Below are 23881 nucleotides of genomic sequence, written 5' to 3' on the forward strand. Positions count from 1 at the left end.
TAGCAATTTGTTGACAGGTTAAATTAGCTGATTATTCAATCAACAATCAACAACATCAATCGGCTAATTTGGCAGTTGATATAAATGGTAATCATGATGATAGAAGATGATGAAGATGATAATAATAACATTGGATGATTTGAAAAGATGCAAAAGAAGAGAAGATGAAAAAAAAATTCTTTTATCAATGATTAAGCTTTCATCTTTATCATCATCATCATCCTCATCAACATCATCATCATTATCATTATAATCCTTATCTTCATCAATTGAATAGTTGAAAATGATGAAAATATTTTTCTGTGTTGATTTTTGTTGATGTGATGAAATAATCAAAAAGTTAACATGTAATTTACTATTGATTAAATGTCTGATGATTTTTCATCTTCTTCCTCATCTTTTCATAATCATGTTCATCAATAAACCAATCAAAACATTTTCATTGATAAAAATGAAAAGAACACACTAAATATAATTACCTGATAAATTAACTAATCACAAAGGTTTACAATCAAATACAAGGTAAATCATTTGAAAAGTTACAACAATTTGCAGTTACACAATTAACATCATCATCATCATCATCATCATCAATGATAATTACGATCAATCAATCAATTGAGGTGTAAGCAATCAAATAGTATATAAGATATTACAACAATCATCACAACAACAACAACAATTTAAATCACAATTAAGATGAACCAAATATAAAATAACATGAAAGGTGAGAAAATAATTTCTCATTGACTTTTGCATGTTGAAATGGTTTAAATCAATTTCATCCCTAATCATTATCATCATCATCAGATTATCAAGATGATACCTTTGGAGATTAATGGAAATCCATTCATTGGATTATATTATATTCTTACTATTATTATTATTACCATTTACCTGGAAAAATTTATTACACAGGTAAAAATTTGTCTTAATGAAAAAAGTGCGTGCATGTTAATACATTTACAACTGATTGTCATGGATCCAGAGGTTTTTACTAAATAACAATCAATTGATGATTTAAAAATAATGATGTTTATCATCATGTTGATAACAAGGTAACAATATACAATCTAAATTGATATACATCATTATGGTTATCTAATTGTTATCCGTTATTATAACAATGGAAAGGTAAATACAGAAATTGATTTGTAATAATAATAGACAACATTGTTATCACCATTAAGATTAATGATTATCTTTAATTGTGTTGATTGTTTATCTTTCAACTTTGAGAAAATGATCAAAAATTCAATTCTAAATTCAAATGGTGTTCGATAAATATTTACATGATGGTAAATGTGGATCACCATGAACAATGGAAAATCAATGAGAACCAAAAATTCTGAGTATTAGAACTTTTTTTTCTGCTCTCTATGTTTCTCGATTTCTCGAGTTCTATTTTTGTTCTTATTCTTCTTCGAGTTTAAGTTTACTGGTGACCTCGAGTGTTTCCATTGTGAACTAACTATTCGATTGTATCGAACTTGTTTTTCTTTTCGTTCTTAGAACTTGATCAATCGATTAACTAGGTTAGTGTAAATTGTTGATTTCTCATGATGAGAATTAAACTATTCTAATGATCATTTTTATAAGAAATTTTTTATTACCCTGAGAGTGAAATTTAATATTCATCATTTGCTTTTTTCGATCCAATTTATCTGGTGATTAATTGAATTGTTGATTATTATGAAAATTTGGCTTCGAATTCATCTAGACAACTAACTAAATCATCTCATCAACACATGATGATGAAATTTCTGATTCTTTTCAGAGATTAGAAATGAATTCATATAACATGGGAAGTTGTGAGTTTCAATTTTTTTTTTCATTTATTTACATGAAATTAAATCTGAACAATGAATTAATTCATCATAATTTGCTAACCTTAATCACTATGATATTAATGGTGAAATTGTATAAAATTTTCTGGTAACATTTGGAACGGAAATAGTTGAACCCAATTCCATGAGAGATTGAGACGGAATTTCTTGATTTCATCACCATTCAGGATAATTAGTCACAATTATGATGATTAAATCCACTAATTATGATGATAATTAACTTAAAAATATCAAAAGACATTTGATAAGGTCTAATGATAATCTATGGAAGGAGAAAAAGTTTCCCTATGAGTTTTAACTTTTCGCGGGCTTACAACTTATCTTATTTATTAAATCTTTTCATCCACAGAATTTGAATTCATATCAAATACCATGAAGATGATCATCTTCATCTTCATGAAGAGGATCAAGATAATAATAATCATCATTTAAAGTTGTACACAAAAAATTAAGATGAAAAAATAAAACTTCCTCATCAAAAGTTGTTGATATTATCAAGAGTCTAAAGTTAATAACTTTTTATTATTATTTTTCTGATGATTCTGGTAATTCAGCTTTCAGAATTCATGATGAAGATAATGATGAGCAAGATGAAAAATAAATCACTTGACAATGAAACCTGAAACTCAGTTGAACAGTTTGTAAACTTTATCATGGAAACTTTTTTTTTATCAACTATTAATATAAACAACTGAGTTTTCATGATGATTATCACCACAATCATCATGATAAAATGATGAACATGATGAAAAAAATGAGTAATGATACTTTTCACCTTTTCTTTTTCATCCTCATCTTCATGATGATACAAATAAACATTAACATGATGATGATAATATTGATAATCTTTATAAATATAAGTTGAAACCTTTTTTTCATCATCATCATCATTAAGATGATGATAATAATCATGAAGATGAGACGGAAGCTATTTCAAGATTATCATCATTATTCAGCCCAAATCAAATTATCATCATGATAATCAGGATGATAAGTGTCTCTATCTCTTTCTCTGAGTATATATACTTTATGAACCATGAATAGGGTGACCCAAAAAAAGAAACAAACTGTTATCATGATATATGATATTTGTCTAACCAGAAGATTGAATTTTGTATAATATCAGGAGAAAGCTGAAAATTCATGATAACTTTGAAAACTCAGGTTGAATTTGAAATCAAATTGAATTGATTAAATCACCAAGAGGTAAGCTAATTAAATGGCATTTCTATTGATCATCATCATTAGTTATCCAAGTATTATTATTATTATTATTTCTGTCTACATGTAATATTAACAAACCGATAGATTCAGATTCTGTAATCAGAGTAACTGATTATGGAATTGAATAATAAACCTTTTGATTATTTATTTGCAAACTAATGAGAAATATTATCAAATTAAACTAATAACAATTAACTCACGTTTTGTTTATTGTTATGATATTGGGAGTAAATAAAAATATATTATTACTATTAATGAATAATCATTAATATCACCAAGAGTTGAATATTATTATTATTATTATCAATATATATATATGAATGGTCACTTTATTAAGTAATAACTTTAATCGTAACCATGGTGATGGTCAAAAGGGGGAAGTGGAAATGATTTTCCATTGAAATTAATTCATCTCATGTTTAAAAATGATGATGATTATCATGATTATCTGAATAAAAAGCTCAAGATAATTAGAATAATTTTTTTTATTTTTTTCTTCTTTTTCTCTTCATTATCTTCCAATTGGATATTTGTTGTTTTTTTCACTCAATTATCATTTGTTTTAAATCTTGTGGGTGGTGGTGGTAACCACTGGACACTCTCCCTCTCTCAGTTACCTTTACCCCCTCTGGTCACTTACTCTCTCTCTTCCTGGTTAATTGCTCCTCATCGATTATTCATAATATTAGATTAGCTTAATCATCATTATCTTCATGATAATTATAATTGTTAATCAACTTGATAGACTCTAGTTTGCTATCTCTATAAATATATAATAGTAAATGTTGAATAAATTAATTTGATTGCAATTGGATTTAGATGAACAGTAAAAGTTTTGATTAGCTTTTTGTTTTTCCTGATTCATTTGGATGAGGTTTCAATTGATTGATTGATTGATTGATTGATCGGTTGGTTGTAGATTATCATTATTAGTAGGTAATTGGATTAAAGGATTAACGACAAGGGTGAGGGGAAAGATTATCGTTGATGATTAAGATTAATTCTGACCTTTTGAGTTTTTGGTTGAACTTTCTGGTTCTGCCTCACAGTAATAATAGTCTCCATTGGGATCTCCTCGATTATCTGTGATTATCATTGATGATAATTGAAGAGATGGGGAAGAAAAAAATTGATTGTTAATTGTTTCTGATTATTATGATTGTTACGTTTACACATTTGAAAGTTTAAAAGGGTTAACATCAACAACAATTAACTGGAACCTTTTTGTTTGGATTAAGGGTTAACATTGAAATTCAATTTGTTTACTTTGATTGTGTCTCTCCTTTTTTCTGGTTAAAGATTTACAATCTCAATTGTGATCATTTGATGATTAAAGAGATGAGGATAAGGATTAGGTTCATCTTTTTGTATTCCATTCATGAAGAATTAGTTTTTTTACTTCGTATTTTCTTCATCAATTCTTACAATGTTTTTCCTCTTTTCTTCATCACTGGTTTCTCATTATGTCTCATGTTTATTACATGGAGAAGATGATATAAGAAAAAGGGAGTTGTCTCTCTGAAGATGATTGAGAAAAAAAAGTTTTGAAAGAATAGAAGAAGAAGAAGAAAAAAAATAAGAGAGAAAAGAAAATTTTCTTCCAAAAAAAAGATGAGAATTATTTCATCAGAATGATGAAGATAATGATGATTAAGAGCTTGATTATTTTTCTCTTCATTCATCTTTTCAATCGTCTTAAAAATCTGCCTCTTTCCTCTTTTGGATTACCTGGTGAGAGACGGAAGGTATAAGATGATAGATAGATGAAGATAATGAGATGATGATGATGATAAAGATGATAAACTCTACCTTGAAGTTTATGAATGAAAAGTGAAGATAATGAAATAGAAGAAGAGGAAGAAACAAAAAGACGACATTTCCTTTAGAAGATAACAAAAGAAAGAGAAAAAGAAAGGTAATGATGAAGAAGAAGAAACTTTGGACCTTTTCGAAAAAGACAAGTGAGAGAGAGAGAAATGATGATGATAATGATGATAAAAGAAGATGAAAGAAACTTTATTTAGAATTGAAAGTTACTCTGTTTTCTTTTTTTTGTTCATCGAGAGTTGATATCGTTTCGGGAGGAAATCAATGAATGTCTTAGGAGAAAAGATGAAGATGATAAAAAGATGATGAAAGAAAAGGTAAGAAAAAAGTTCTAAGTGAAAATGTTCATTCACAACATTTTTACAAAGGTGTAAACAGTAACATGATAATAATAACATAGTATTTTTGTTTTCCACCCTTGAAATGAATGAAGAGAAACGTAAAAAAATCAAAGGTAAGAGAGAAAAAAAAACTTTTGGAAAGAATTTTTTTTTTTTATTTTCCAGGTAAATTCTATTGACTTTTCCATCATCATCATTATCACCATCTTCTTTGGAAGAGAGAGAGAGAACCTTTGACCTAACTTGATGCTTTCTCTCTCACTCTCTCCTTTATCATCTTGATTTTACTCTCTCTTAGAACTTTTTTTTCATTCATAAAACTGAACATGATGTGTACATACAACGGAATGTATTGTATCATCTTCATCATCATCTCTCTAAGACAAGTTGATTGATCTTCCCTTCCCCTCTTAGCTCTCTCTCTCTCTCTTTCTCTCTCTCTCAGACAATAAAAAATCGAAAAATTTTCCTCTTCCCTCAGGTAAATTATTGAGCTAACTAGTTTTGAGAGTAACTTTTTGCTACCTGTGTTACTCATCATCTTATTTTTTTTCTTCTCTTACATCATCAAGATGTTCACTTTAAGTATTAGTATAAAAAAGCTCTTACTCTCATATCACACCAAAGATTTTCAAGCGAACTTTTTTCCATTCATTTTTTTCTCTCTCTTTAACTTTTCTCTATGTCTTTTTCCATCATTATTAAGCACCATCATCATTTTACATTGATAATGATCACCTTGAAGAAGTTGATAGCTTTTGTGGTGTTTACTTGCAAACATCGGTATCGAAAAGCAAAATTGAAAAAGTATTAAGTCATAGTAACATAATCAGCTGATGGAAAAGTATTCCTATCAATTTATGTATTAATACAATTAACTATTGATGTAACAATTAAATTACTAGAAACTAAGAAGGTTAATAAATTGTTTAATTGAAAGTTTGTGATAAAATAGTGAAAATTTTGGTGTGAATGGACATAAGGTGCAAACAGGTTGACCAAAGGTAACTACTTGTAAACTTTAAGGTGAGATTTAGCTAATGATGAGAAAGGAGGTATTCCCTCTGTGACAGACAACATGAGAAGATGAGAGAGAGAGAGAGAGAGATGATAAAGAAGATGCAACGAAACGTAGCGAGATAAATAAAGCAGCAAAGAATAAGAAAAAAGCTCCAGGTAAAGCTCAAGCTCGCGAACGAAATTGCTTCCGATTACCATTTCCGTAGTTAACTATCTGCTTGTTAATCATCATCATCATCTTCTTCCTCTCTCTCTCTCTCTCTCTCTCTCTGCGCTCCTTTACCTTTTCCACCGAGTTTAAAGTTGAATCTTCTTCCCTTGATGTTAACAAAGAAAAAGACAATAACAATTCACTTCCTTTTGTCTTTCTACTTTTCTCTCTATGATATTTTCATATCTTCCCTAGTACGTTTTTCCTCCTCCACCTCCTCTCCTCCTCCTACAAAAACCCACTCTCTCAAAAAAGATGATGCTACTCTAATGATCTCAATGTCCTTGTATCTCATTAATAACAATGCTAATAATGTAATATTATCATTGACTTTTTCTTTCCCATTAAAATGATCAAGAAGGTTTTTCATCATCATTACGATTACTATTTTTTTTTTCATTCATTGTTCATTATCAATTGCAATTTATTATTAATTTTACTAATTATGACCTTCTCTCGACATCCAATGCTAATCATCATCATCATCATCATCATCTTCCCTTCAATCAACAACAATTATTGATTATAAAGCCAATGGTTTATCTACATATTGCTAATTATTAATTGTGGAGAAAAATTGTTTTTAATTGTCCATTTAATTGCATTCAAAGTAAACTTTTTTTCCCTCTCTTCTTATTGAAATTGTCCAATTTTTGTTTATCTCTCTCAAGGTAACAATTAAAGATAAATTATCCAATCAATTAAAGTTTGATTGTAATCAAATCACGTTTTCATTAGTACTACGATTCAATGAACACTTTACACGAGATAATCAATTATTATCATTTGATGATGGTAATGATGATTAGTATTATTGGTGATAGTTAGTGAGAGAGGGAAATTTGTTACCTGTGTGAAAAAAAGTTTCAATGATGAAGGAAATTACTAGTCAGTGGATTGATTTTTTTTCACTTTCGAAATTGGGAAAAAAATTCTGACGCTTTTCATCATAGACTTTTGACCTTTCTCTCTCTCTCTCTCTCTCACCCTATTGGGTTATTATTATTTCGACCCACAACGAAGGTCGAAAAGCGCCCTTCGAGGTCAACAGGTATTCATCATGGTCTCAGGTAAACTATTTAGTAACATCACAGCTACTGGTTAATGATAACTTTTAAAATGATATAATTATCATTATCTGGTCAATGATGAAACCTATTTATTGGTCAATGTGTGAAATATAACAATGTTGTTGTTGTTGTTTGTATCAGTGTAAAAGATGATGATAATGATGAAGATGATGATGATAAGGATGGAGAGAAGATGAAGAAAAGTCTTTCATCTTCTTCATCAGGTAATTTAAAACCTATCATCATGTTATCCTTTCCGAAGGTGGTCAAGGTTTTTTCATCTTCTTCTTCTTCTTTTTCTGTGATGACAAAATTGACCTGCAATTGATTCTCGGCTTTTCTTCATCATCATTTAATGAGAGGTTAAGTAAAAGGGAGATGAAGCTAAAGATGATGAGAAGCATTTAATTTACTCTCTCTCTCTCTCTCTCTCTCTCTCTCTCTCTCTCTCTCTAGATTCTCAATCAATGAGATGAAATATTTTAACTATTGCTACCGTTTCCAAACAGTAGCTGATTGTAGTTTGTAATTTTATCATGATGATGATGATGATGAGGGATGATAACAATCATCCTCAATGATTAACGTTTCATTTTGATCTTATTTTTTTTCATTCATCTTTGGAAAAATTTTTCTCTATTTACTTTTACTGGCTACTGGTCAGTTGGATTTGCTTCCAGAAAGGAAACAAAAAATACTCTAAGCAACAGGTAAACCAATTAGTTTATTGGATTCTTGTCACATTTAGTTTCAGATTCTGAGATTTCCGATTAAAGTTCATGATGATATTTGGGATGAAAGCCAAAGGTACAAATAAGATGATAACGATGAGAAATGAAGATAAAGATTCTCTCTCTCTCTCTCTCTCTTCCAATAGATTCCCGAGAGTTAACTTGTCATTCACATCATCAAGATAACAAACATTTCCAACTTTACCCTTAATTATTATCACCATCAGACTAATCATCATCATAATCATCACCTAACTGGTCATCTGTTGGTCATCATCATCATCAGATAAGTAAAAAAAATCAGTTCACAAGACAATGAAACCTTTTTCATGATGAATTTTTGAAAATATCATGAGACAAAAAATTCATCATCAATTACATGTTACCTTTTCCAAAAATGATAACTGACCATCACCTTAATCATTATCACCATTATTAAAGTAATCATGATAATCACAATTAAAAATAATCATTCTTACCAATTTAAAATACTAATCAGCTCATAAGGAAATGAGAGATAATAACAATTAAAATTTACATTTTTTTCTGTAAATAACCAAACAGGTAAACTAAAAGTAATGAAAAAAAAAACTGGACAAAGTAAAAAACTGTAATTTACCTGATTTTCAGGTCGAAACGATTGTGATAATCAAGGAGAAAATTAAAATATTCTTAGATTATCATCATTCTCATCATCTTCTCATAGATGATAATATATTAATAATAATTTAGAGTGACAATTATCTGTCAACCATGAACAATATAAGTTTTTTTTCCTGTGAAGGAGTTGAGTCCATATTCAACTTACTGGTCATCATGAATGTCCAGTAATTTACATACACTAACATATCCCCCTACTCTTACCTGTATCTAGTAAAAAGTTTGTTGATCTCAATTGTGTAATCAACATAAATTGTAATTACAATTTAAAAATTGTTTTAATTGTCGACACGATCAGTTGGTGTCGTTTTCAGAGCATAAGTTTCGGACAATTTTGTCTCAATTTCTGTTACTTGTCCTTTCTTGACCTTAACGTGTACATACACATATAAATGATAATGCACAGGTAATAATAAGCTGATATTCATATAAGATTATCAGGTAAAAAGATGCAAACATGATGCTGATGAGATGATGAGAAGATGATGATGAAGAAGAGGAAGACAAGAGAGAGAAAAAAAAATCTCCGATCATCGAAGCATAAATAAGAGTAACAGCTTAAAACGTCAACCTGAGGCCATCTTGCAGTCGTGGGTCGAGGATCGGGGGCTGAGAGAGATTCATGATAATATAACAATTTTCTCATAATAAGTTATCATAAAACGAAAATAATAAAGACTCTAAATTTTTATGAATAAAAAGGTAAATCTTATAGTTTTTTTTTGTTCTTTTCTTTTTCAACTTGATTGTTATCATTTTCTTCAGGTAATCAAGATACTGATGAGAGATGACAGTTAATTGGTGATAAAAGAAACTTAATAACAATGAGGACAATATTGTTGTTACCTGATGATGATAATTATCTTCATCATATTTACCTGTCTTTTAGATTCTATCCTTATAATGTATCCGTAATTGATGATGATGAAGAAAAAGTCATTGGCATGTTATCATCATCATCATCATTTTCTTAAGATGATGATAATGTTCAATGTTCAATAGTTAATTGTATTATGATGATGATTAACAATGGAGATTAAGGTGAGCATGAATTTAATTCAATTACAATTAACATGAAAAACATTAACTCAATGAATATGAATAATATGAAACTTTTAGATGAAAATTGTTTTTATCATCTTAATGATAATGTTAATCATCATTTTTCTGGTATAATTGTAATTATATAAATTTAGACTTAATCAGCTAATGGTGATGATAAGGTGATGAGGTAGATCAAGTTGGAAACTCAATTAAATTTATTGCTCATTGTCTTTGCGTGTCTTATAGTTTCATGATGATAATAATGATAATTGTCATGATGAATATTGAACATTTTTCAATTTCTATTCATGAAAAAAAATTCTCAACTTTGATTGTAAAATTTGTTCAAAGAATCAAATGAATTTTCATTTCTCTCTCTGTCTCTCTCTCTCTTTCAAAATTCTGATGAATGATTAATGAATTCATGATAAATATCCTGATAACTTTTCGATTCATATTATCATGAAATTCAGATGAAAAGGATTGACGCCAACTCTGTAGAGATAAACAAGCTCAACCTCCTCCTCCTACTCTCTCTCACCTTTATTTTCACTGTTATTTTCTGTTCCTATCCAATCACAGGTAAACTTATCTTCCTCTTTCATCATCTTATCATCTTTCATGTCAATGAATATTTAATAACATATGATAGTAAATGATAATCGCTGATTCCTATTTCCTATCCTCTTAAGTTTTCCTCCTCCTCCTTATCCAGTTAATCACTTTAATCATTGATGATGATGATGATGATGATGATAATGAGCCTTGATTATAAATAATTACGATGAGAAGACTTTTTAAAATTAATGTTTATGTTGTGTAATTATTATCATCATTCATTTGAATGTTACCTGTTCATTTTTTTTTCTTCTTCTTCTCTTTTAAGATGTGATTTTTTTACCTTCTTCTTAAAGTATATGCGAGACACTCCCATTTTTACCTGTTCTCTCCCACCTACTACTTATTGTTTCCAACCAATCAGAGGTGTCCATCGATGGAGGTGGTTATTTAAATTCGTTTGAATCTATTATACACCTTGAAGAGAATAATTTTCTTTGGCTCATTTGATTGGTCAGTTTGGAGGAAAATAAAGTTACAGAATTTTACTGGTCACTCTCTTTCATTATCTCTTCTTCATTTTTCTATATTCGAATACAGAATAGAATATATATATTCTTAGTTTGTGTTTTTTTTTCTATTCTTTCCTATTATTTATCATCATCATCGATCATCATCAATAAAACAGAGAGAAATGATCAGAATTCATCTCCACTCCCCCTGAGAATCGTCATGAAGAAAAAAAATACCCTGAATATTAAAATCGATGAGAAAATTATTCTCTCTCTCTCTCTCTTTTGATGTAATGTAAATTCAATCAACTTTTAGCAAATCATTAATTACTTTAATCAAGGTTAATCAGCAATTAAGATGGAGAAGGACAATTAAGGCAAGGTTAAGGTTCTGTTTGTGTTTTAATTGTAGTTGACGAAAAAAAAATCAACAACAATTGATTGTGAAGCTTAAATGAGAAGACAGTTAATCAACAATCAAAAGAAAGTAACTCAAATCAAATGATCAATTAAAGATATAACTGTTAACGCCTTAAATCAGATTAAAGTTTTGATTTGTAAATTAGATGATGATCAAGATGAGGATGAAGATGATAAAGGTAAACACGCAAATGATGATAATACATCCTGACACTTTATCATCAATGATGATGATGATGATGATGATGAGAGATAGAAGAAAATTTTTCTTCTATTTCAATTTTTTTTATTATTATTTCATCTTCTTCATCACTATTGTAAAAGCTAATCAAGCAATCACGCAACAATCAACGTAACAATCAAGGTGGAGTTGGAGGTTACTCTTTATTATTATTATTTTAATCATATTTTTTATATTCATAATTTAAACTAATCACGAGACAATTATCATCATCATCTTTAACAATATACAATTTAATTTATATATTAAATCAATTGTCTTTTACCCTGATGTCTTTGAGGTAACTACTATTAAATTTAATTGCTGATTTAACCTCCTTCACAATTTAACGTTGATTGTTACTAATTATTCAACTTTGATTAACATTCTTATATAGTCTCAATTTTTTTCTTCTTCTCATTTTAATTGTAATCTCACAATTCAGTTGAAAATGTGTCAATGTTAATTGTCAACCAATCTGTTTGTATTTGGCTAAATTGATTTTAATTGTCAATTGCTAATCAATCACAATCTAATAACTAAATCAATCATTTTGTCTTCTTACTTGGGATTAAGATTAATGGTAATATAATAAAGTTTATCTTCATCTTATCATCTTTAATCTGATTGTTTATGATGATATGATGTCCACTATTATATACTAAAGGAAAGGTCATTTTATTGGTCAATCATTTTCGGTTGGTCAGTCTAATCCAATTAACCTTTATTTTGAGTTTTTATTTGAAAACCATCACCAATGGTCACTATTTTAAGCTTTTGGTTATATATTTTTACGAGTCTCATTCACAATTGATATAATCAAGTTAATCATTAACTAATAATGATTATGATTTATATAGTATTTTTATTATATCAGTGAGATGATGATGATAATCGTAAACATTGAAACTGACCTCAGGCCACACAAACGGAAAAGGTTTTTTTTTAAAAAAAAAGCAAGATATCAATTTTGTGGTCAGTATTTTGGTTGATTATTGATAATAAAAAGTATATTATATGTACTGACCATTTAATTGTTTCCAACAATATTTTACAATCAAGATGATGAATGAAAATAAACTGGATTGGAAAATGTTTTCATCTAATTGTTCAAACTTTACCTGCGTAACAAATTGTAACTTGATTACTAATTTGATTTCGTCAAACAATCAACAACAATTGTAATCAAGCTAATTGATAATTGACCGTTGGAATTGAAGGTAAAATATTACATATAAAAATGATTCCAAATATATAAATGACCTGAACGTGACCTGATGGATTCAAAGACACAGAAAGTATTAAAATGGCCTTTGGGCTAAACGGACAACGGTCACTAGAAATAACCGTTAACTGAGAAAAGCACCTTGAAAGGTTGTGTGTGTCCGTTTAAACGGGGGAAAAGGTAGATGGACATTTAAATTCCGTTGGAAAAAAAGAGAAGCCGAAAAAAAGTATTAACCTGAAGAAACGGATACGAAAATGATGATGATGATGATGATAAAAAAACGGAAGAAAATTATATTACAGAGAGAGAGAGAGAGAGAGAGAGAGATAATTTTACCTTGAGGCTATTAAATGGCCAAGTTTTTCCTCTCTCTCTCATCTTTATCCTCCTCTCTCTCTCTCTCTCACTCTCACTCACTCACTCTCATTCTCTTCCTACCTCACCTCATCATCTCATTTATTATCATCTTTATCTTTCCCTCTTCTCCTTTATCCTCATCCTCTCCTCATCATCTTCCATTGACCATGTGTCTTCATCATCTTCCGATATGAATATCATCATAAATGTTAATACATCGGAAATAATAATTGCAGTTAATTAAACCTTATCATCACCATCCTCATCCTTACCATGTTAATCAACCCATTCTAATTATACAGTGATTTAATTTTCTTTTTGTTAAATTACAAATTTAAATGTAACTCAATTGATTTGGAAACACTAGTTAAACAATTAATTACCTTTAATCAATTACGAGTTTTACTTTTCTCAAATTAAAAGGTTAACTTGATCTAATCTCTTTTTAATCTCAAACTTTAATCCTTAGTATTGTTTTCCTTTGTTAATCATGTCAACGTTTCGTTGATCTTATTGTTTCATTTAGATTCATTCATAGAGAAGACAATTAACTTACACACAACAATTAGATAGACTTTCGATTATTATTTTATCAAAACTTTTTCTTTCTCTCTTTTCTTATAATAATTAACTGGTTAATTGATTTTCGATTATTCAAGTTATTGTTATTTTGTTATTTTTCTACAAAAAAAAGTAAAATCAAAATTCGAAGCCAAGAAAAGTTTTCTCTCTCTCTCTCCCTTGTTCTCGAATCCTTGAATTAAATCTACTTCCAGGAAAAAGGAAGAGAATGAATTAGAAATTAATGATTAACAATAATTATCTTTCCATTAATCATGATACTCAACAAGAGAAAATTAGATTTAAATGTTCAATGAAATGAAATTGTAATAATAACTTGGGAACAATTAAAGAACGATAATCAAAGAAAAGGAGAGAGAGAGAGAGAAAAAAGTTCTAACGAAAACAAGTTCGAAGAAAAGTTTTTCTTTCTGAATTTCGTTCTGATTATCAATCAATATATTAGCAATATTGTATCATAATGATGATGAAGATGATCATCACTTGATTACTCATCCCTAGTTAATCTGAAAGCTCTTGATCCATGGTTGGATTAGCACATTTTGACCTAACAACTTTGAACACTTTCACTTGAATAGAGAGAGAGAGATTTTCTTTCTCTCTCAATTCCACTTTCATGGTGATTCCACCATAATCAGAATCATCATGCTTTTCCTCATGATCAATGATCAAGTAAATTATTTTGATTCATGAGCACTAATTGTTTTGTACTGAATCAAAAATGAAAGCAAATCAAATTGACTGTGATATTAAATTAATCCAACTCACCTTAACAATCAACAAGATGATAAATTTATATACATAAATTAATGATTTTAAAGTAATATTGTAATTATACAAAATTCAAGGTGAATTAATTTTCTGTATCATTTTTCAATTGATTCAATTATCATGCAACATTAAATGTTGCTGATCATTTCTGAGCTCAGTTGAACCTAAAAATTTGATTACCAAATTTGTAGACACATAGTTAATCAACAATCAATCTAGATCATTGTTGCTGATTAAAAATAGACTGAAAATCTAATCATAATCACCCTGAAAAAAAAATTGTCAACAGATTTTAATGATAATATTTGTCAATTTTTCCCTCAGAAAATTGGAACTTTTTTCATGGTAAAATTTGATTGAAGAAAAAAAAACTTCAAGTTTCAATTGCTCTCGAAAACTATTATCATATCAATATCACAATTCTTATATTTATATATCTAAATTATCATCATTATAATATCTATAATAAAGGTATGATGAGGGAGAGAAATTTTTTCCATCATCTTGATCTTCAACCTACAGGTAAGTTTACAGGTAAATAGCATCAGTAAAACCCGTTAATTTGATATTTTCACGGCTTCTGATCATTATTATTATTATTATTGCTCTTTTGCTTAAAGTTTAAGTTTCAATTCCAAGGTTAAGGTTACCTGTAGCTAGATAACGTGCATTTTCAGACTATTTACCTGGAAGCATTTTTTTTCATTCAGTAGTGAAAAAAGGTAAGCAAAAAATTCAGATTTCAGCCTTTTAACTGGTTGGTAAACGTTGCATGCGGAAGTAGGTTTGATGTTGATTGTTGTAAAAATAATTGTGATTAACTTGTTAATCATGTTGATTGTGTACAATGTTAATCATTGATTAGTTAGTCAGGTAGTTGATTAAGGAGAGGAGGGGGAGGTTGAAGTTATTTGTCAATGTGAATGAAGATAAAGGATCAAGGGGGTGAGTAAGTGAGATAGAATTCTGATATTTCATGAACATCGTGATTGTTGATTGTCCCTGAAAATTTTTTAGATTTTAGGCTGATCGGGAAGGAAAAGTTTTCTTTCGTTGTAACGAAATTTTGTCAACGATGTTCTTGTTTTTATTAATGGTAATTGTTGAGGTTTTCAGATGAAAACCACAATCATTGTATCAACTTATCATCATCATCATTATCATGATTAGATACAATTTAAGCTTTGTCATCATCATCATCATATCACTTTCTCTCTCAACTCAGGTCTTTTTCTGTGACCAATAAAGTTACATGAAGTGAGAAAAAGTCAAAGGAAATGATGAAAATTGTATAATTTTACCTCTCCCACTCTCTTTCTTTTTCTCTTTGTCATCCGGCGGAAATAATGAATTTCGAAGGGCACCGGAAGTGTCCTACAGACAAGACAATCTCTTTATATAATTTTTTTTTCCTCTTTCTCTTCTTTCTTTCTTTTCTTTTGCAATGTAACCTGCAATTGTTGGTGATAATAATAATGGTAACTACTTTTTTCACAGGGAATCTCATCTCACCTTTTTTTCATTCAGTAGTTTTTTACTCTCTCTCTCTCTCTCTCTCTCCTCGTCCTCTCCTCCTACTCTATCATGATGATGATGATGTTTTTCAGAGTAAATTTGCCAAAAAAAAGTAAGATAAAAGAAAGAGAGATGAGACCAAGATTAGATCTTAAATTGACTTTGGAAGAGAAAGAAAATGAGAGAGAGAGAGAGAGAGAAAATGTCAGGTAGTCGACGTAAAGAAATTTTATCTTCTTTTTCTTATCATCATTATCATCATCTCTCTTTCTCCTTCTTTCTTTTCTCACAGACCTACTTTTCTACCTTTTTTGTCTCTTATTTTTCGCAAATTTTATCATCATTACAGGTAATCGTTTGTTATGATTACTTTTTTCTTACTATCGAAATCATTTGCATCTATTTGTATTTATTGTGTTTTCTGTGTATTTAAAGGGTTTGAGCGAATGCACTTTGTTGGATGATGAGATGATGATCATCTTCATCTCTTCTTGCGGTCCTACGGTCACGCTCTTACGAACTCAATCCTTCTCTTTATTTTCTTTCTAGAATCAATTCTATCATCATCATAAAGAATTGTCTTGAATTAGAGAGAGAGAGAGAGAGAAAGCATATTGAGTGAGATGAATGATGATAAAAAACAGGTAAAAATCCAAGAAAAAAAAGATGAGGAGAAAAAAAGAGAAGATTTTTTAATGAACATAAAGTCAAGAGAGCGTATCATTCATCATCTTTGTAGCTACTGTTTTGCTCCCTCTTTCTTACTATTTTTCTCTCTTTTTTCTTCATCTATTACCTGTCCATTGATGAACGTAGTATATTGTAAAATCTTAGTAAAAAAAAGTAAGAGAGAAAAGAAAGAGAGGAGGATGAAGATAACTCTTTTTTCAAGTTTACTATCTCATTCTCTTTCTTTCCTTTCTACTATTATCATTATTTAAGTAAATTACCAGTGAATTGAAGGTAAACAAAAGTTCATCGGATATCATCAGTTGATAGAGATTAAAGAAACTTTTAAATTGATCTTCAATTATCCTGAACAATCATAATTCTACTAATCATTCTTATCTAATAATATCAGCTGATTCCATGGAAATGCATCATCTCTCTCTCTCTCGTCATTTATTTATATCTTTTCATATTTAACTTTCTCTTTCTCTTTCTATTCACCATGTAACAAGAAAACAAGACTTTAGGTACATATCAAGAGGAATAATGAGAGAGAGTGAGAGAGAGAATGAGATAGTGAGAGTTACCTGATGAATCTTATTATCTTCAGGTATAAAGATCCATTCATCCCGATGATGATAATAGATGATGATGATGAAAAAAGTAGCCTTTGGTTGCAGCTCATTTAAAAGGGCGGAGGCCATTTAATCAACTGAGATTAAGCTCATCTCATCTCATTATTGTTATTATCTTTTTTTACAGAGATAAACTGAAAGAGATTTTCTCTCTCTCTCTCTCTCACTCTCCTTCCATCATCAACATTATCATCCTTATCCTCGTCATCTTCATCATTCTCGTCATTTTCATCATCAACATTATGATGATTATTAATTTTACCTTTTTGTGTTGATTGTTGTTGTTAAATCCAGTAACAAACAAGGCGTCACCATTGATGACGACGATGATACTCTGATACTGAACAACCATACATACATATAAATATTAATATAATGGAGATGATGATAAATAATAACAATGATGATGATGATGATGAAGTATAATAATACTAATGTAAAGGTAAGTTCAGTTCATTGAATAATATTTATTAATATGAAAAAAATGTATGATAATTGATGTTGGTGATATTATTACACCTATGATATTATATTGACCCTGAATACTTTTCCAGTTAATAGTTAATCAACGTCGCTGGATTAGTTAGTTAATTGTTTGACGATAAAAAGTGATTATTACCTTGTCTCTCTTTCTCTCTATTGTCATATTAGATAATTGTAATGATAAGAAACGGATGGAGAGAAAATATCAGCAGAGAGAGAGAGAGAGAGAAAAGAAATTGAAAGAAAAGGAAGAGACATTTTAGAAAAGAAAATGATAATAGTTCTAATGATAATGATACGAAGATGATGAAGGTGGCAAATGAGAAAGAGAGAAAAGAGAGTGACAAGACACCCAAGGTCAGAGATGGAGAGACGATCAAGGTAGAAGAGGGTGGAGGAAGAAAGAGAAGAAGATGAAGAAAAGAAAGAGAGGAAGATGAGGGGGAGAGGGGAGAAAATTGATGTTGAGCGGAAACACTAACAAGTGAGTAGAAGTCGGGGTGGTGGAGAAATGGTAAGATAGAGAGAGAGAGAGAGAGAGAGAGAGAGAGAGAGAGGAAAGATTCTGATTCCCTCTGAGTGTTACCTTTAGAAATTAAGGAAATTAAAGAGACTGAGATAGTATTATCTTTCTCTTTCTTATCTTCTCTTTCTTTTCTCTATCTTTCTCAAGGAGGGTTCCAAGTGACTGATTTTCTTGTTCTTTTTTCGCATTTAATCTCTCAACCTTAGCAACAATAGTTCACCAGTAAGAACAATTTACTCAACCGGATCCACTCCTTTTCCTCTCCCTCCCTCCCCTCTCTCTCTCTCATTACATGTTAGTTACCTTTCTGAGAATCTTCTTCATACCTTCGTTATCTTCTTGTTTTTTCTTACTCACACTCTTAGATCTTTTTCTAATTTACCTCCCACCTCTCTCTCTCTCTCTCTCTCTCTCTCTCTTCATCATCTTCTTTTCCACCCTCACCTCCTCCCTCACAGGAAACACAATGTCATCAGCCTGATCTTCTCCTCCCTCTCTCATCATCATATCAACTCTCATATTCTTCCAACGTCAACGATTACATGATTGTTTTTTTTTCTTTTTTCCACTTTTTCTTCTTCTTTTTTCTCCCTGATAGAAATTGTCACATGCGCTCATCTTAGGATTATGAAAGTTGAAAGGTAAACGATGCCTTAAGGGCAAAGATCAAGCATAAAAGGTAATCAATTGCTTAAAAGAGTCGATCAAACTTTCCAATCACATAATTAGCATATTGATTATCATCAATTGATCATTTATCTTTTAGATTTAAAACTTTAAATCGTAACGATAAGATGAAAATTGTGTATTTTCATTGGTAAAATTGAGCCACAAGATATAAAGATCGTTACTAAAGTTATCGTTATGTTGATTAACTTAATTGTGATTAAACGCTAAGGCTAATTGTTTATTTATCTTCACCAGGTAAATATTGATTTGCTTAAAGTGAAATGTGAAAAATGTTTCCCCCTAATTGATAACAATCAATTTTCATGCAAGGATGGACAGGCAACAGTATTTTTCATGCACCAATCAACAATCAAACAACAAATATAAACAATCAATGTACACACACAACAATCAACAACAATTTACGTAATCAGTATCATAGACACACTTAACAGTCAATCAATATCATCATCAGCTGATCACAGTGACAACAAAAGATAAACAAATATTTTCACTTTCACGGAAAAATTGACATTGAAAAATTAATAATCTTAATCCACTAATCTAATCTGAGAAAGTACAAAATGTTCAACATTGAATCTAAGGTTAACCCTTTTGATCAGAAAATTGGAAACCCAAAAGGTTATTAATACCTAGCGAATAGCCTAAAGGCTCAGAATCTTTGGTGAAACAAATTCTACAACTTTTTCTCTTTCTTATCATCAGATTGAATTCTATTCATTTTTTTTTGTTCTATTATCATGATTAGAACTTTTTTCTTTCTTATCCCATTGTTTAATTTCCTTCTTAGTACAATATCTTTAAATGTCTTCATCGAATTCGAATTTTTTTTTGTTTCTCTTTTTACTTGATATTCCATTCAATTCTTGATGATATATATTAAGTTTTCTCTCTCAATCTTAACCATTATTCATGGTTTGATATTCACGGGTGAGAGATTAAAGTAAGAACATAATCTATTATCTAATCTGAATGAATTGGAAAAGGAAAGATTGAAATTCTGGATTCATGGTGATGTTTTCAGGGTCAAATTGGTGTGAAAAAAAGATGAACATACAACGGATGAGATGTTACTACATTTTCATCAATGACTGATGAATAATAATCAAGATGGAGAAAAGAATTTTTTTTTCTCTCTCTTTTCTTATTCTTTTCTCTTTTTTCTTCTTTTTTAAACTGATATTTATTAGTACAAAAGATTAAGATGACGATGATCATGATGATGAACATGAGAATCAACATGAGAAATTGAATAAATGAGAAATGAATTGATGAAGAAAAAAAGAAAACAAAACAACAAAATGCTCAGCATTTCCTCCAGAATCTGGTATCTCCACCCAAGAAATAATGTCAACTCTTTTCTTATATTGTCATCTTCATCATTTATCACCTTTGTCAAGATGATATAGATGATGATGATGACAAGAAAATCCATAGAAGACATTGAATGGTAACAATTGATAACCTTTGACTACCTGTTGCCATTTCCTTACATTGAATTAGACAATGAGCCAAGGATTTTAACATTCACCATGAAAATTATCATGAAAAACTTAAGGTGAGGAAATGATAACAATGATCATGGCGATAATTAGAAAATCGTAGATCCGGTAAGAAATATTTCCAATTCTCAATTCGATTGTAAACTTTGTTGTTGTGTTAACTTTTTTTTTCTATTCTATTTTACCAATTAATTCGAAAAAAAGAAAAAGAGAGAGAGAGAGAGTTTATTTCTCATCTTTTCATCATCAACATGATGATGCTAATGTTGGTTATCATTGTTGATTATGTTGGTGCTGTTAATTGTTATAACAGATGGTTGATGAAGTCCCTTTACTTTGCTGTTATCTTATGTTAGTTTATCAACAACAACATCAGATCCTCTCACTTACCTCACTCATCATCATCTACCTGTCCGAAGGAGTCCTTGTCTCTCTCGCTTGCTCTCTCTTAAACCACGTCCGGTCACTCTTTCCTCTCTCTCTCTCTCTCTCTCTTTCTCTTACGATGAAAAAAGAGTAGTAAGTTAATAGTAATGATAATATGCTATTAAGCACGAGTCTCTCTTTCTTTTCCTCTTACTTTAGTTTCATTGACCATATGCTGTCCGCATCATCATCAAGGATGATTATAAATGGGGGTGGATGGTCAATGAGTAGTAGTCAATGAATGAGATGCTTTTACTATTTTTCCTCTTTCTCTTTCTCTCTTCCTCTCCCGCGCCCACTTTTCATCAGAAAATCATCTTCATCATTTTTTTCATTTTCTTTTCTTCATTAAACTTTAATTTCGCTTATGGCAATTTTCACTTTCTCCTTGATTATCGTTTCATCCTCATCTCTAAATAACATTAAGTTGTTTGAAATTTTCTTCTCCCTTGATTCAGTTTCTAATTAGCTCTTTTATCATTAGAATCGTCATCGTTTTCTTCCTCATCTTTCTAAACCGTTGAAACTTTTTTTTCTTTTACTAACTAATCTGATCTCAATTGCTTTTCCTCCAGATTGACCATCATTCTGCTTGTTGTTACTGCTCATCATCATCATTCTGTCAATAGGATGGTGTGTGTAGCGTGTGAGGGTGGATGATGATGATGATGATGATGATCAAGGTGAAGGTGAGTGAGAGTGGGTCATAGTAAAATTAATAGTAACAGAAAATTTAACGGAAAAACTTTTAATAGGCAATCATGAAGGTGGCAAAGGTGAATGAGGCCCGGTGAAAGTAAATATAACAGACTTTTAACCTCTCGAGCACACAAACATCATCATTATCAGTCTCATCTTCAACCTCCATCCCTTAATAATAATCATCAACTGATTATCATCATTTTGTCAGTTGAAAACAAAAACTTTTCTGTTTCTTGTGAATAGAACAAAAAGTTTCATATTTTGTCTTCTCATCTCTTTATCGTTTTCATCTTCATTCTTGATTCAATCATCATCATGATGAGGATGATAATGATGAGCGAAATTTTCTCTCTCTCTCTCTCAATTCTTGTTAAGTGATTTGTTTCCCATTGGTTAAGATCAATTTTCTCATCACTCTGGTCGGCAGATTGGTGATTGAACTATTGTCGGCAATAAATTTCATCTTCATCTTCATCATCATCTCTTTCTTTTTTCTCTTTCTTTTTTACCTCTAAGATTCTCTTACTTTTTACCTTAAGATGTTTTATTTTTTTTCTTCTTACCTTAGTTATCATCATCTTCTCTCTCTCTCTCTCTCTCTCTCTCCTGATCATCCTCATCATTTTCTTGAAAACCGAAAATTATGTTAACTTATCTTCATCTTTTTCTCAATATCTTCATTATCATCGTTATTATTTCCTTTTATTTTTCGCATCCAATTCCGACTCTGAGCTTTTCCTTATCCTCCATCATTCTAATCATAATCATCATCATTATCATCCTAATCATTTTTATCCTCATCTTTGAAGAGGAAATCAATTTGTTTTCCTTTTCCAATCAATTGATTACATGTTTTTAACCAATTTTCTGTATGTAAGTTAACCTTAACTGTTAAGTTGAACAATTTATTAAATTGTTACCAATTCTCATAAAAAATCAGCTGATTGTAAGCTTATAATTAAAGACTCAATTGATTTTTTCTCTGTGTGTGTGCGTAAATCTCAATTGATTTAATGTTAGTTAATTGATGTAAATTAATCCATTTAGACTTATCAATGAAATGGTAAATTAGTTAATTGTTGTTCACTTACGTTTCTTTTTACTATCAGAATTGTGATTTGTGTTTGTATTGGCGGTGGTCAAGATTGTATGATGTGGTGGTTGTTGATGATTGGATTGTGGTGGTACTTGTTGTTGTGATTGAGGTTGTGTTTGTTGTTGTTGTTGTTGTTGTGTTGATGGGGTAAGTTGACCCATTGATCCTTGAGGTGGTGGTGGGGGTAAGGGTGGAGGTGGAAGATGATGCATTGATTGATGAGCATTGGACAAATGATCACCATTTGGACTTGAAGCTGTTGAATACAAATGATGAGGATGAAGGTGATGATGATGATGATTACTTTGTATATAAGCCGTTATATCGTCCTGCATGATTATATCAATGATAATGATTGATTACCTTTTCTTTTTGTTGATGATAAAACAAACAAATATAAACAAAGAAACAAAATTTATAAACAACAACAACAAATTGTCAACAATAAATAATTTTTCTCAATAATTTAACAGATACGATTGAAAATCCAGTGTGAATATTTTTGTTGCGATTGCGAATCACCACAAGATATTGGAACACCGATTAAGTGAAATTAATTAGAGGAAACTTTTTATTTTCTCTTATCAATCGATTTGTAATCAATGGAGAAAAAATTTGAATTTCCAAGGATTACGAACTAATTTAGAAATTGGTTCAGATGAGATTGTTGTTGTTTTCACGATTCGATTGAAATGGACGAATTGGTCAGTATTGAACAAAGGGAACACGAAGTAAATTCCGAGGCACCGAGTAGTAGAACTGAACAGGTAAAGAGAAAGAGAAAGAGAGAGAGAGAAAAAAAATATAAACAAAAGGTAAATTCGAAAAATAGAAAAAAAAGTTTTGATGCAACTTAGGCTCGTTTCGAGTTGCTGGTTTGCTTAACTTTCTGACTAAATGACAACTAAACTTACGAACGATAATAGATGAAAAAAAATGAGAGAGAGAGAGAGAGAGAGAGAGAGAGAGAGAGGAGGTACAGTCTTTGCCATTTAATTTGTGTGTGTCTGTAGT

General features: G+C 30.1%; 1 protein-coding gene across 1 annotated transcript in view; it reads right to left on the reverse strand.

Moving 5' to 3' along the window:
• The window catches only part of LOC128386913 (paired box protein Pax-5-like), a 39610-nt gene extending 15839 nt beyond the window's left edge, over nucleotides 1-23771 (reverse strand). The window contains exons 1-2 of the mRNA XM_053346028.1: nucleotides 22863-23771; nucleotides 4080-4154 (exon numbers count right to left, since the gene is read on the reverse strand). Coding sequence (XP_053202003.1) covers nucleotides 4080-4154; nucleotides 22863-23202 — 415 coding nt within the window. The 5' untranslated portion in view covers nucleotides 23203-23771. The remainder of the gene's footprint in view (nucleotides 1-4079; nucleotides 4155-22862) is intronic.
• Nucleotides 23772-23881: the final 110 nt, after the last annotated feature.

The sequence above is a fragment of the Panonychus citri genome, unplaced genomic scaffold (assembly GCF_014898815.1).
Source record: "Panonychus citri isolate SS breed McGregor unplaced genomic scaffold, ASM1489881v1 Contig00077, whole genome shotgun sequence".
Classification (NCBI taxonomy): Eukaryota; Metazoa; Arthropoda; class Arachnida; order Trombidiformes; family Tetranychidae; genus Panonychus; species Panonychus citri.